The sequence below is a fragment of the Elaeis guineensis genome, chromosome 1, assembly GCF_000442705.2.
Source record: "Elaeis guineensis isolate ETL-2024a chromosome 1, EG11, whole genome shotgun sequence".
Lineage (NCBI taxonomy): Eukaryota > Viridiplantae > Streptophyta > Magnoliopsida > Arecales > Arecaceae > Elaeis > Elaeis guineensis.
In genome coordinates, this window is record NC_025993.2 from 184,759,947 (window position 1) to 184,774,982 (window position 15,036).

Genomic DNA, 15,036 nt, shown 5'->3' on the forward strand with positions numbered 1-15,036 from the left:
TCCTTCTACTTCCTTTTGCTTTGCATATGTATCCATTTCATCTAATATCATCAAGAAATTGATGGTTTAAAGTTAAAATGACTAAAATATCTTCAATGGATACACATGTAAAAAAAATATTTATAAGGATATACATATAAATAGCAATTTTACAGATATCAATTTTATATAAATTTCTTCCTAAATATTGAATTTGTATGAATATCCTTTTGAAATTGATATTTGCATACATATCCTTCCAAAATAACTATTTTTGTATGTATTTTTGACATAGCAGCTAATGATCATTAGCCAAAGTCATATCTATTTAAATAAAAAAATTATAAAATTATTTTTTTACTTTGAAAGTGGGTAATAAGTTAACAAGTTCCACTGAAAACTTATCTCAACAGTTGAACTTCCATTCTTCCTAATAACAAAACTTTTTATTTAATAAAACTTTCACTCTTTTTTTCAAATAATATTTTTGTATGAAAATATTGATGAACAAGCACTAGATTAATTTGAATATTAAAATAAATTGAAATAGATAAAAATAAAATTAAATTTTTTTTTTACATATATATCTTTCTAAATATATTAAATTACAAAAATACCTTCATGGAGTTTCTATTTGCATATAAATTTTTATAAATATTTTTTTATATATTTACCCATTAAGAGTATTTCATCCATTTTACTTTAAATCATTAATTTACCATGTTAGATGGTATGGATGTATGTGTAAAAAAAAAAAAATGATATACATATAAAATAAATATTTTATAAATAAATAAATAAATATATATATATATATATTAATTTTTAAAAAATATTTATATAAATTTTAATATCAGAAAGGATATAGACCTAAAAAAATCTAAAATAATACTGCCTGTAAATCGCAATCATCCAAGTCGCGATGGTGGATAGTGGGAGGAGGTCAGGTCACCGTGCAGGGGTGAAATAAGCTCCTAGGTATGGATCAGGTACGAGATCCAGATCGCCGATTGTCACGTAATCGACCTCCCCCCGCCTTCCACGTAAGCACTGGCGTGGGACCCACATGTCAGTTAGCACAGATGCATATCTCCGGCGTGTATTATAGATATAAAAGGCCTTGTTATTCTTTCCGTCCTGCGTATAGGTCTGCGTCCTTCCCGTCCCCTCGTAAACGCCCCGAAATCTAAATCGCCTCCGACGAACCTTGTAGAAGAGAGAGAGAGGGGAAAAAAAAAAAACCTCTTTCCCCTTCCACTCCGGATGCCCTAATTCTCTCTTAGAATTGCCCCTATTTTTGATTGGATCCAACCCACTGCCTGTCGTCCGGCTAGCGGGAGGTACGGATTGGAAGTTTGATGTCCTGCTGGAATTTTATATTTTAATTTAATTCAATCCAGCGTTCTTTTAAAGCTAAGATAGGAGCTAAAAACCCTTGGTCTGCCGCATATATATAGCAAAAGACTTGTCACGAAATTAATCGATTGGTACCTTCTTTTGTCGCAGATCCACATCGCGTCCGTCTCAGCGATCGAAGAGAGGTCGCAGCCATGTTCGGCTCCACCAATCGTATGCTCTTTCTCCCCTTATTTTTCCTTTCTTTTGATTCTTGTTTTTTTTGGGTTCTTTATGAGTTATGAATCCTATTGGTGAGAGTATAAGATCGGTGTGCGGAATTTCTTAATCTGTTTCGTTTCTTCTTAATTTTGTTTATTTTGTGCTCTCATGGCGACTTCTTTCGGAAGGTTTGGTTTCGGAATTGTGTTTGAATTGGCCTTACTACATATCCTGTTTGCTTCTTGGGGGATCTTCTCGGATTTGATTCTGTGGGTTTGGTTTCGAGGGTGTGGTGAGCTGTTTGCATATGGTAGATTGTTTTGTTTCTCGATGTTCTACTTGGTAAAGAGATTTAAGATCTGAGGTCTTTTTATTACTCTTGATGTAAATTTGAGTTAGTTTCTCTGGATTTTGCCTCCTTTTCCAGTACCTAGTCACTACGCATGCTATGACTGAAATCTCTCCTGCCTGATGGCTTAAGTCTACCTTTTTTTAGTTTGATTTTACTTCCACATATGAATATGATATTTGCTGCTGATGAACAGCATTAGCTATTTTACTTATCGATTTGCTCTGCAATATAGTTACAAATGTTCATGCCATGTTATATACTGACGTTATCTCGGCTTGTGTATTGTCTTATCTCACCTTGATGGCTGCTATTCTGCTGTACAGCATTTGGGCAGTCCTCGAGTAGCCCATTTGGTTCCCAGTCAGTGTTTGGGCAGACAAGCAGCTCTAGCACTAATCCATTTGCCCCCAAACCATTTGGTAGTCCGAATCCTTTCGGCTTGCAGACTGGGAGTTCAATATTTGGCGGCACATCCACCGGTGTGTTTGGGCAGTCTTCCTCGCCTTTATCTTCAACACCTACATTTGGTGCTTCATCAACATCAGCTTTTGGAAGTTCTGTCCCTGCCTTTGGGGCATCAACTACTTCTACATTTGGCAGTTCTTCCCCTTCATTTGGTGGTTAGTATTCCCCGACAATGAACAATGAGTTGTCACCTGTCTTTATTGTAGATATTAGTTCCGTAGGTTAAAAATCATGATATGATGTATTAAGCACATATACAGGTGCTATTGTTCTCAGACTATTTTCTCAATTATTTGGTCCAATTCATGGAGTTATTGTCGTCAATCATAATTTTGCTAACTAATGCAAGTAGTTTTTTTTTTTTTTTTTTTTTGGTGTTTTACATTTATATTATGTTAGCTGTCAGTCAATACTTAATTGCTTTTTTGCCTTGTCATGCATTTTTGCAGCCCAGTAGTTTGTACGAGCTATTAGTATTTATTCTTGAAAAGAACAGTTTTTTGTTCAAGATATAGATTATTTTTAGTTATTAATTCCTATATATTTTTAGTTACTAATTACTATATATTTCTATTTTTTGAGAAAATAATTGATACTGGGTTTCAATGGGTTGCTTGAAAGTGCATCCGGGCTTACTGTTATCTCAAATTTCGTTGCTTTCTGTTGGTCACTCCTAATGATGACTTGGCTCCAATGGAAGATTGTTCACTAGATAGAAATTTTAGCTTAATAGACACATTCTTGTAAAGCTACAACCATAAGATGTGATTTGATTGTAACAGACTAATTCACAGCAGGTGAGATTGTTAAAGTGTTATAAATGGGTTATGGAGAAGTCCTTATCATTCTTGTTCTAAGCAATAGGATTAAAATATAATTACTATATACATGAAGCAGCCAACATTGCAAACCCTTCCAGTTTACTCTATCTAATTCCTAAATCCTACTTTGCTATTGATGTTTGTAGTGTATCAAAACTTATTATATATTTGAACTGTTGTTCATGCCAATGAAATTAATTGTTTTTGCTTCTCTATTGCCATTAGCATATTATCGTGATGTTGATCAGTCAATTTTGTCAATATAAAACTTATGTCTTCTGTTACTCTCGAATGTTCTCTGACATCGAACCACCCTTCTGCTTTTTAGGATCGTCTTTGTTTGGGCAGAAGCCAGCCTTTGGGGGCTTTGGGTCATCGCCTAGCCAATCAAGTCCATTTGGTAGCACATTTCAGCAATCACAACCAGCATTTGGCAGCAATCTTTTTGGTTCCTCCACACCATTTGGTGCATCAAGTCAACCGGCATTTGGTGCATCAAGCACCCCAGCTTTTGGCTCTACAAGCACCCCTGCTTTTGGTGCCACAACCACCCCTTCCTTTGGCACTACATCTTCTCCAGCCTTTGGTGCCACAACTATGCCAGCATTTGGTTCGACAACCACCCCAGCATTTGGGTCTACATCAACTTCAATATTTGGGAGTACAGGACCAGCATTTGGGGCTTCGAGTACCCCAACTTTTGGTTCTACTGGCACACCAGCCTTTGGCACTCCAAGTACCCCAGTGTTTGGTTCTTCAAGCACTTCAGCATTTGGTGCATCCAGTACTCCAACATTTGGATCTTCAAGTGTTCCTGCTTTTGGTGCATCAAGTACTCCTTCTTTCAGCTTTGGTTCCACACCTTCATTTGGTCAGTCGACATCTGCATTTGGTAGCTCACCATTTGGATCAACTCCATCTCCTTTTGGTGCTCAGAGTTCCCCATTTGGTGAGTTTTTTCCGCAATAATAATTTATTTCATGCCTTGGTACACAATCTGAGATGATTCCTGTTTAGTGGTTTTGCAGCCAATAGCTGGTTGAAACTAGTTTTTTAAGTAGTTCTTTTTTGTTATTGTTTTTAATGACGTTCATGGATCTTGAAGTATATAATGGTCCACCACATTTCCTCTTCTGCTTTCTCTCCTATTTTAGCTCCCTTTCTGAATTTCTTTCTTTCTTTTTTTCTTTTTTGCTTTCTTACTTTTATCCCGTGTCTCTGTGCATTAATGTCTTGCAGGTGCTCAGGCGGCAACACCAGCATTTGGTAGCCCAGGTTTTGGGCAATCGTCTTTTGGAGGTCAACTAGGAGGAAGCAGAATAGCAGCTTATACCCCAACACCTGAGGTTGATGGTGGCAGTGGTACACAGCCTGCTGGAAAACTGGAGTCAATATCTGCTATGCCTGTGTATAAAGATAAGAGTCATGAGGAGCTGAGGTGGGAGGACTATCAACGTGGAGATAAAGGTTAAAATCAATTATTCTGAGCATGTTTTGTTGACATAGCTGAAAAATCGTTTCTTTCCTTTTCTATATCGTAATTGTGACAGAAAATTCTTGAGGTTAAGAGGGACTTTTATTTTACTCTTTTTTATTTGTGTGAGCTGGCATTTTGTTTGTGATAGGATTATAACTTTACATCAGTGTTTTGCATGTGGCCACAAAGATTTCTTTTTGTTAGCTTTGTAATAAAGTGATAGGATTACAAATAATGACTTAACGTGAGTTGCTTTCTTAGTAGCTCAGCAATGTATTTTATCTTCTCTCAGTTACCAATGTATTACTTGGGACACTTTATGCAAGCAGATTTCTTCCTTGTGTTTTGGTTCTATACTTTTACTATCTTCGTGAACTCTTGTAGTTTGCAGTCTGTCAGCATGTCTAGTTTTTATCTTATCGTTTAGATTTATTTCTCACATAGCCCTTTTCTATTAATCTCTTCACATTATAAGGTTTTAATGTTAAATTTCAGGTGGACCGAACCCTTCTGGACAGCCTGCAGGCGGGATTGGTTTTTCTGCTCCAACACAATCAAGCCCTTTTGGTTCCACAGGCACATTTGGTCAACCTGCTGCTAATCCTTTTTCAACCTCTACGTCTTCTAACCCCTTTGCACTTAAAACACCAACTTTCGGCTCATCTGGATTTGGTTCCTCATCTGGTTCAATTTTCAGCTCACCATTTAGTTCTTCTTCATCCAGCCCCTTTGGTTCAACCTCTTCTACTACTTCACTGTTTGGGGCCCCGACTGGTACCGGATTCGGTCCAAGTTCTTCACCCTCAATTTTTGGTGGAACCACCACACCTGCTTTCAGTTCATCACCCTCGATTTTTGGTTCTTCAATTGCGGGATCAAGTTCATCTTTTGGTACTGGCCTGAGTTTTGGTAACACTCAATCATCCGGATTATTTCAGTCCTCCACTCCGTCTTTTGCACAAACACCATCCCCCTTTGGACAGCCGTCTACAGGGTTTCAGCAGACCACCCCTTCTTTTGGTTCAAATCTGTTTAGCTCACCATCAACTGGGTTTGGGGGAAGTTTGTTCAGTAACTCAACACCTTCACTATTTTATTCAAGCACTCCAGCAGGATTTGGTCAATCAATGGTAACTCACCCCTTGAACTGTTGTTCCGTGTAAATTGTCATAGTCATCCTTGCTGCTTATGCCAACCTGATAAAGTATAATTGCAATTTGTGTTGTTTTTTTCCATGGATGTTTTTATTTTAAATACCTAGCGATGTTTTAAATTTGAGTTATTGCTTATTTTTCTTTACAGCCTCCTCTTTCAACACCTTTTCAACTGGCCGCCCCAGCTCAGGCATCAAGTACTTTTTCCTTTGGCAGCTTTGGTCAGACACAGCCAGGTTGCTCTAATATGTTTCCCTTTCTTTGCTTCTACTTAATTCTTCAAGCACTTTGTGTTGACATTTTCTTGACATTTCAGCATCTTCGAGTGGCTTTGGCAGCACTTCTAATATCTTCAACCAGGGCGCATTTGGGCAATCGTATGCTCCATTTCCTGTCCTAATTACTAAATTTTGAAGATTGCAGGATTAATTATTGGCAGACATTGCGGGCGATGTACTGTAACTTTTTCAATTAGTGATAGATGATTGATATACTTCAGCAGTTCAGCCTCTTTTCTTGCTCTGAGAAGTGGAAAACCTGTCTTGATGTTTTGAGTATTGGAAAGATATTGACATCATGTTCTATGGCATAGAAAAGTTACCTTCTATGAAAATTGAGAACAAAAAATCATTTGATGATCATGTTTCGGTATCCAGTTTGCTGGATATGGATATCTGTATCCCATACAGTTACAGTTATAAATTGTTAATGAAATATCTTTTGAATCTTAATATAGATGCAGATATCGATGATATAAATATTCAGTTATCAGTTTATGGATTGAGATATGGATCTCTGCATATTAGAAAGATGATTACTTATCTTAATGGCATATTCATTCAGTTATATAAATTTAATTTATGTTGTTTCTTTGGAAGAGTTAACTTTCAATTGATAAAATTTATTTAGGATCCTATCATATCATGTCTTATTTGTTTATACATTTGAAATAATTCAGATACTTTAAATATTCGATATAGAACTTTAGTTGTATGTAGAAAATATGGATACTGTCTGATTCATATCCATATTTTCTTTTAAGAAAATATATAATTTGATTAATATACTTGTATTCATATTTAACATGGATAATACCAGTATCCAATCAATACCCAATCCGTTTTAGGTTTATTGTTTTTCCTTTTTGATAACCAGACCGAAAAATTCAATGGCATCACCATAGCTGTGCCTCATTGCCTTTTTTTAACCATGCATCACTGTTTGTTTAATATCTGAGGATTTATCCATTTTTATGTGCCTTATGAAGCAGAGTTGCTAGTCAGTCTAATATGGTCATGCAGCCAGCTTCTATTACAAATCCTTTTGGCACTCTTCCAGCAATGCCTCAGATGTCCATTGGTCGTGTTGGCTCTGCCCCTTCAATTCAGTATGGAATTTCTAGCATGCCTGTAAGTTTAACCATCTTTCTACCATGGTTCTTAATATGTGATTGGTCTATGCTCTATGAGCATGGTGCTTTTGCTTTGTGCTCTATTTGCAATTTTCCTTTTTTTTTTTAATAGATGTTTCTCAAAAGTGGGGGGAATAGCTATTTGCAACAGTGAAGTTATGTTATTATATAAACCAATAATCTATCAGCACAGAACTGATGTGTTAGCTTTGCTCATTAACAAAAATGTTTACTTACTGCACTACAGGTTGCTGAAAAGCCCATTCCAGTGAGAACTTCCTCTTTGTTGGTTCCAAGACACTTGTCTCAGAGAAGGATTAAGTTGCCAGCAAGGAAATATCATCCTAAAACTGATGGCCCAAGGGTGAGAAATTATTGTAGGGCCTTGCTTTATCAGTATTCTCTCTAATTTTGTGCTGTGAAAGGAGCTCATAAATTTTTAAGAGCTTTTATAAAATTTTTTTATTGTTGTCTGCTCCTGTTTTGTAAATGTTTAAAGCAAATCACTTGCTAAAGTTTGGTTTTTGTGCAGGTTCCATTTTTTAGCGATGATGAAGAAGCACCATCAACACCCAAGGCGGATGCTCTTTTCATACCAAGGGAGAATCCCAGAACACTGATCATCCGTCCAATTGAGCAATGGCCCTCAAGAAATAGTGTGGAGAAACAGATTATCCCAAAAGACAAACCTGTCCCAACTAATGAAAATGGTAATATATGGTTCTGTCATAAATACTTGATACTGAGTGTTTGTTATATTCTTTTGCAGTTTATTGTGGCATGTAATGCTTGTCATCACACGTGATTTGCTAGATAAAAAACTGTTCTTGTTCAGAGTCAGCTGCACCTTGCTGTGTTAATGATGGAAACCTGTGCATTCATGCAGTATTTCTTTTCGTCTGACAATAAAGGAAAGTAGAGGACTGGTCTTGACGCTATGGTAAGGTTGCTCCATTGTGACGTGGGTGTCACGAGTTCGAAACATGAAAACAGCCTCTCCATGTGGGGGGCAAGGCTGCATACATCTGAACCTCCCCTCGCCCTGTAGTGGTGGGAGCTTCATGCATTGGAGATGCCCTCTTATGAGAATGAGAAGTACAAAATACTGGGAACTATACCGATAGATTAGTAAAACTGAAAAGCTGGAAAGAAAGAAGATAAAAAAGGGAGATAGATTAAGGAACCACATTCTGAGACCATGAAGAGTATTCCTATAGCTGTCTGCGGGGATCTGATACAAAATTCAATTGTTTTTGATGACCCAAAAGGAAATATAGGGACATTGGCTTCATCTGTTATAGGTGTCATCTCATCATTAGTAATGATTAGAATCACTCCACGAAATGATAATGATGTGCAAAAAGGTTCTATATTACTTCTATAGGGTGCCAAAATCCAAAGAAAATAAAGATAATTAATTATATTCATTGATTTTCAGCTAGAGCGATCCTAGTAAGCCCCCCACTGAATTATTTGAGTTTGCGAGAACTGGAACCCAAATTTTTTCTTCTTGCAAATAATGGGTAGTACAAATGAGGTAGAAGTCTGAGCAAGATGATCAGTTCTCCGTCTTTTTATGATGGTTTGGGAAGTTTTAAACCTTAGTGGACCAGGAAATTAAGCTCAAAAGAAAGTTTAAAGTCCACATGACAGCATTTGTAGTGAAAACTATGTCAGCTTCCAGCCAGTCAGCTGGCTGATTGTGCTATATTTACATGAGTTGGTTTGTAGCAATAAATCAATGATTTCCATTGCTTCAAGTCTTGCAAAGAGAGATGGTAGAACTTGTCATCCTTTCCATTGAATGTTCTTGGGGGCTTTTGGGCAGCATAATTGTTTCACCTCTTATCTTGTTTTGTGCAGAAAATGGCATCTTATTTTGTAAAACAGAGAACATCTAATGAATACTTGACCTTGCAAAACAATGTTTTTATGAAGTATTAGGACTCAAGGAGTGCATGGTCAATAGAAACTGGTGTACTGGTGAATATTGAGTAGATGCTGCTCCTCTTATATGCCTCGATGTCCTCATCGATTTTTACCTTCCACTTATGAAAAAGATTTTTGTTGATAGAGGGAAATTTTTTTTCATTTTTTATGTATTTATTTTAGTTGCCTCTTACAGTAATTGTCGGTGGAGCTTCAATAACGATTTATTTCAGGATGGAGTAATTGTGCTTGGAGATGATGTCATATTAACTGGAAGAGCAATTTGGATAACTTTGTGTTTTCAGAATTGGAAAAGGTTAGCTTTTGGAGGAAGTTTTAATGGCTAAGTGTGGGATATGAGAGGAAGTGATGGAATGGAAGTTGAGAGGAAGCAAGATGCGTCTGTCGAGAAGTTGCCTAATGATGGCAAGAAGTATTCCAGGTAGTTCTTTCACTTCTTGAAAGGTGATAGAATGTGTATGTGGCAGAATAGATGGGTAGGTCAGGTACTTTTGAAGGACCTCTGACTCCACTCTTGGAAGTTGGGGTCCATTGGTGATTTGCTTTTAATAAAGTTCTTTGGGAGCAGAGCACTGGTGGGAACATTGTGTGGGGTGTAGCTTCTAAATTGAAGTTTGTAATGGAGAAACCCTAACCTTGTCAAAGATCTTAGGTGAGGTTTATCTTCCATGAATTGGAGATAATTGAATGCTGAAATATTAGACTTTCTTTTTTTTTTTTAAATGTTTCTGCGACTATCTTTTTAGTTGATACACCATCATGGTGTTTTAGTTCCCTGTAATGCATCCTTAAAGCTTCACTAAGGAGGATTTGTAGCAAAGTTGAGGTTTTTGTCTTCACTATAGACTTTAATCTATAGCTAAGATTCTGAGTCAATTACAGTCCAAGCAATTTTTTTTGTTTCCCAGGAGCTTAGTAGACACTTCAACTGCTTCTAGAAAAGTTGGTAACACATCCAAGTTATGGAAGGAAGCTATTATTAGTTTGATGAGAAAACTACATAATTTTGGTGTTTCTACAAAATGTTATGTCAATAAACCTATCAATTGTTTCATGTAATGGCTCTTCATTGTTGTTTATGATTGTGTTTCCATACGGACTTTGGTGAAGAATGAGGAAGGGGATTGCTGTAAAATCTTTGAGGACTAAAAGAGGTCTTTAAGGACTGCTTGGTAATGCTTGTTGTTCTATTTGAGTAGCATATGTATCTCGATGTCCTTTGTTATTAGTTTGGTTAAAAGAAGTCATACAGATTGTTTTGGAGTGGTTTAGGTGTCCTTAGATATGGGCTCTTGGGATACCTAAGTATAAAAATTGTGAATGAGAATCAGAACATATTGTTGCCCACCCTTTCGAAGGAGCAATACTACACACCTTGTAATACAGACAAATTTCAGTATATTGTTTGTACTTATTTTTCATCTTTTACTCCAAATTTTTGCTTTTGCTACTTGATACCTAGTTGCATTGCTCTGCCTGTCTGTGAAGTAAAAGATGTAATAGCAAGTATTGTATAGGATGATGGCTTTGAAGAATATTTTTGTAGATAGTTGTTATCATAAGTTACCCAAGTTGTCATTTAGTGTGTATACGTGTGCTTGAGATCAGATTAGTAACTATTGTTTTTTCTTTTAAATAACATGGTCTACCATACCATTGTTTGACCTTGTTACTGCCTTAGATGTGCTGCCCTCATTTGTTTCTCAAACTATTTCTCTCATTGTATTGAACCATCATTATAGGCACAAATAAGAAGATAAGCTCATGACGTACTTGGTAAGTTTGTTCAAGTCATATTCTTTTGATATCGAAGCCTTTGAGTTAGAGCTTGTATGGTAGGTTGAATCAAAGTTTATTTGCTACTTCAACCTTCTTGTCCTTAATATGGATGAAAGAAGCATGAGGTTGAACAATAATGAGCTTAGAAACACTGCTTAAGTTTATGACATGGTGTTTTGACAAATGTTTATAACATATTCTAGTTTTTAGTTTGTGAAATTGGAATTGGGATGGGTCTGAGATGGTTTTGTCCCACAACATATCCTCAAAAGGTTTGCAGTATGCAAATATGATGTAAATGTATAGACATGTATAATAGTTATTAGAATATGGTTTAATTTGAAGGAAGATATGTTTTCAGAATTTATTGACTACAGAAGTTTTAGAATAATATATTTATTAATGGAGTTTTTTATTGTAATTTTTTATGTAGGATATATATACTTTGTTAAAAGTTTTCCAAGTAAAAGAAAAGGTCATGACATTTGTCTATGTAAAATAATTTTATTCATGAAGTTCTATTTTTCCTGTAATTGTAAATCACATGAGTCATCGCTGTATAAGTAAAACCATCACTAAATAATGTTGTTAATTTGTACTGTTTTGCCAAAAGAAGTATTCAGAGTTGTAAATATATTAGTTTTAGCAACTTCATTTGAATGATGATGAAACTAGTTTCTGAGATACTCACAAGCAATTATTGAATATAAGATGCCAAGACTGAGTAGGAATTCCCCTTTAAGGACTGCAATTGACCAACGTGAACTTGCAAGGCAAAGGTTGCAGCAAGGAAAAGGAGGATCGAGCGTTCTGGGACTGTTACTGGATTTCAGATACAACAGTTCTGTCTATGTTCAAAACATATAGATGTTTTTCAAAGCATTTTTCTATTTCTTCTTTTTGGTGCTTCCATCTATTTCATGTATTAACTATAGACAGCATATCTTGTTTAAGTTTAGAAAAGGTTAGTTTTTTAAAATGAAAATATAATGTTCTCCTAGCAACATGTTATGCACTTCTTGCATTGGTGTGGTTTCACAATTCTATTGGGGCAAGACACCTGGGCGAAGTGGCATTTCACAAGGAAGAACCATTGAAAATAGTCTGTCTTGCATCCTATATGAATTGAGATCATTCTGACAAAGAATATTGCTGTAAGTGAGGTCTGCCCGCTTGATTTGCTGCCATTTTTATGTTTATTCCCTGTTATCTGAAAAATTAATATCTAATCCTGTCACTGGCTATTTTATTTTTAACCCCTGGCATGTTCGTAAGTGTACACACACAACAGGGATTAAATGTGTAGTTTACAGAAACAAGCCTAACTGTATAGTTTACAGGGATTAAATGTAAAGCATAACTTCTTATGGGCTAAACATAAAGTGGCAATTAAACAAAGCAACGGATGCTAAGTTCTTCGATAATATTTTTAACTGGCTCCAAGAAATCTTGTTCTACAAACTGTTCCTGCTTTTGATTATCCTGGCTCTCTGTATCTATCTGGTGCTAATGCAGAGCAAACAACTCCCAGTTGCTACCAACCACAGAAGCCCATTACCTGTCACCATTGAAAATGCATCCTACCTTTAGTTTGATTGCTGATGCATTGTTTATGTTGTCATCAATAACTTCTACATTTCAGAATGAGCTTTTGTTTGTTCTATTGCCCTGGAATCAAGTTTCAATATGGTTTCTTCTACTCTGTTATTTATGATATGATTAATCATTTTTTTTCTTCAGGTAAGGTATCAGGGGAGCCATCTGCTCCAGCTCTTAATGAATCCTTTACAGAGTATCGTGATGGTGAGTTTGTTTTCTACCACAATCCCCGTTATCTTTTTTCTTTCATTTTACCTAGTGATACTGCTCTGACGTTCAAGAACATGTAGTTCCTAAATGGTTGCATGAAAAAATGTTTGTTTTCATGCATTGGGTGCTCATCAGGATAAGGAACAAAATAGGTTTGGTAGCTTCAAATCTACCTTATCAGCCAAAATGAAGAATGATCTCAATTTCATATTAGCCTTGTTACTGTATGATATAGTTTGGTTTAGACAAACTACATTTGTGGTGATCATTCATGCAGTGAAAGAGAGAAGGTTGCCTAAGGGTGATGCATAGATGATGACTTTTGGAAAGAAGGAAAAATATTATGGGCTTATCAACCCAGGGGAAATATATAAATGAACAAATTTAGTGATAAGTTACATGGAAAAACCTATTTTAGATTTTTCATCTGTGTAGACTTAGGCGATGAAGGAATAAAATTTTTGCATTTAGTTGCGGTGGATCGTCTTCTGGTGAGATTGTTTGTGATTGACTCTGATTGTAGCTCTTTGTAGCAAACATGAAAATGATGACGTGGTCATATCCATTATTATATTGCTACCACTTGCTAACCTCTGAAATGGTATCAATAATGCAGAACGGCCAACCGAGAATGGCAGCACCAGGGAGCAAAATAGCACTCTATCACCATCCAAACCTGCCCAGAAGGCAAATGGCATTCAGGATGATCATACACAGAAGGGGATCCAAGCTGCAATTGTCTATGAGCATGGCGCAGACATTGAGGCTTTGATGCCCAAGCTGCGCCATGCTGATTACTACACCGAGCCTAGGGTCCAGGAGCTGGCAGCCAAAGAACGGGCCGAGCCAGGCTACTGCCGCCGTGTGAAAGATTTTGTGGTAGGAAGGCTTGGCTTTGGGAGCATCAAATTCTATGGAGAAACAGATGTTAGGAGGCTTGACCTCGAGTCAATCATCCAGTTCAACAACCGTGAGGTGATTGTGTACAAGGATGAGAGCAAGAAACCTTCAGTAGGACAGGGGCTTAACAAGCCAGCGGAGGTTACGCTGCTTAACATTAAGTGCATGAATAAGAAAACGGGCCAACAGTACATAGAAGGCCCCAAAATTGACAAGTACAAGGAAATGCTGATGAAGAAAGCTCAAGAGCAGGGTGCCGAGTTTATATCATATGACCCGGTCAGAGGTGAGTGGAAGTTCAGAGTGAAGCATTTTAGTTGCTATGAGTTTAGTGATGGAGATTCAGATGCCTAATACAGCTTAGTATGGAGATATGCAAATGAGGATTTTATAATGTCATGCTACGACTGCCATCTTTGCTGCCCTTTGTTCCTGAAGGGTCTCGATGAGGGGAAGGGAGAATCCCCTCTCCATCTTTTTTTTTTTTTTTTTTTTTTTGCTCCCTCTCTTTTGTACAGAAGCTGTAGGGGATGGTGGTGTGCTTGTGTTTGTCTATTGCCTGTCTTAAGCCTTTTTTTTTTTTTTTTTTTGGTTGGCGAGATGGTCTTCGGTTTCATGTACCTTTCAAATTATTTTTGTAAAAAAGAAAAGAAAAGGGAAGGTGATGCCCCAAAGGAGTTGTGGTCTTCTTGTTTGTCTCTCTGTCCCTCTGTTTGAATCCGTGACTACAAGAGTAGGATGGAAGGAGCGCGCCAAAATGAGCATAGAGGTAATGTTGGCTTACCGTATAACACTTCCAGACTAGAAGAGTCAGGGCCTGTTTGGCATCACCTTTGTTTCTTATTTTATATTTTTGGTAAAAAGAAAATCATAATATATTGGGTTATATTATTTTCATTTATTTTTAAAATTGATTTTATTATTTTAAAAAGCAAGAATAGCAAATTTTTTTATTATTAAAAATCAAAAGTTGTGTTTTTCAGGGTCAATGACTTTGTCCTTGTCTTTATCCTTGAGATAAATTTTTAGCTTTATTTTTAATTAAAAAAATAATTTTTTAATTAAGTTTTATATAAAAATATCTATCAATTTTAAATATAAGTTAAAAATAATTATCAATTTTGATTGGAATTATTTGTATATTTTTTTAAATATTATATTATTATATTATTATAATATAATATTTTTTATAATAAAATAGTATTATATTATATTAGTATAATATTTTTTTATAATAATATAGTATTGTTTTATTGTGTAATATTAGTATAATATTTTTTACAATAAAGTAGTATTATATTATATTAATGTAATATTTTTTTATAATAGTATAGTATTATTATATTATCTTAGTATAATATTTTTTTATAATAAGATAGTAT

At 35.9% G+C, this 15,036-nt stretch overlaps 1 protein-coding gene across 1 annotated transcript; it reads left to right on the forward strand.

Moving 5' to 3' along the window:
• The first annotated feature begins 1,118 nt into the window (after positions 1-1,118).
• LOC105040130 (nuclear pore complex protein NUP98A) lies at positions 1,119-14,341 on the forward strand. Its single transcript, XM_010916520.4, has 13 exons — positions 1,119-1,319; positions 1,486-1,548; positions 2,212-2,508; positions 3,503-4,123; positions 4,414-4,641; positions 5,147-5,781; positions 5,954-6,041; positions 6,122-6,182; positions 7,076-7,214; positions 7,464-7,580; positions 7,749-7,926; positions 12,686-12,748; positions 13,371-14,341. Exons 2-13 carry the CDS (start codon positions 1,530-1,532, stop codon positions 14,006-14,008), a joined length of 3,084 nt encoding a protein of 1,027 aa, XP_010914822.1. The 5' UTR covers positions 1,119-1,319; positions 1,486-1,529; the 3' UTR covers positions 14,009-14,341.
• Positions 14,342-15,036: the final 695 nt, after the last annotated feature.

Excerpts from the sequence above, each read along its gene's own strand:
- LOC105040130 (XM_010916520.4), top strand. Across the intron at positions 2,509-3,502 it reads TTCTTCCCCTTCATTTGGTG|GATCGTCTTTGTTTGGGCAG; the intron begins GTTAGTATTCCC and ends TCTGCTTTTTAG. Across the intron at positions 7,215-7,463 it reads ATGGAATTTCTAGCATGCCT|GTTGCTGAAAAGCCCATTCC; the intron begins GTAAGTTTAACC and ends ACTGCACTACAG.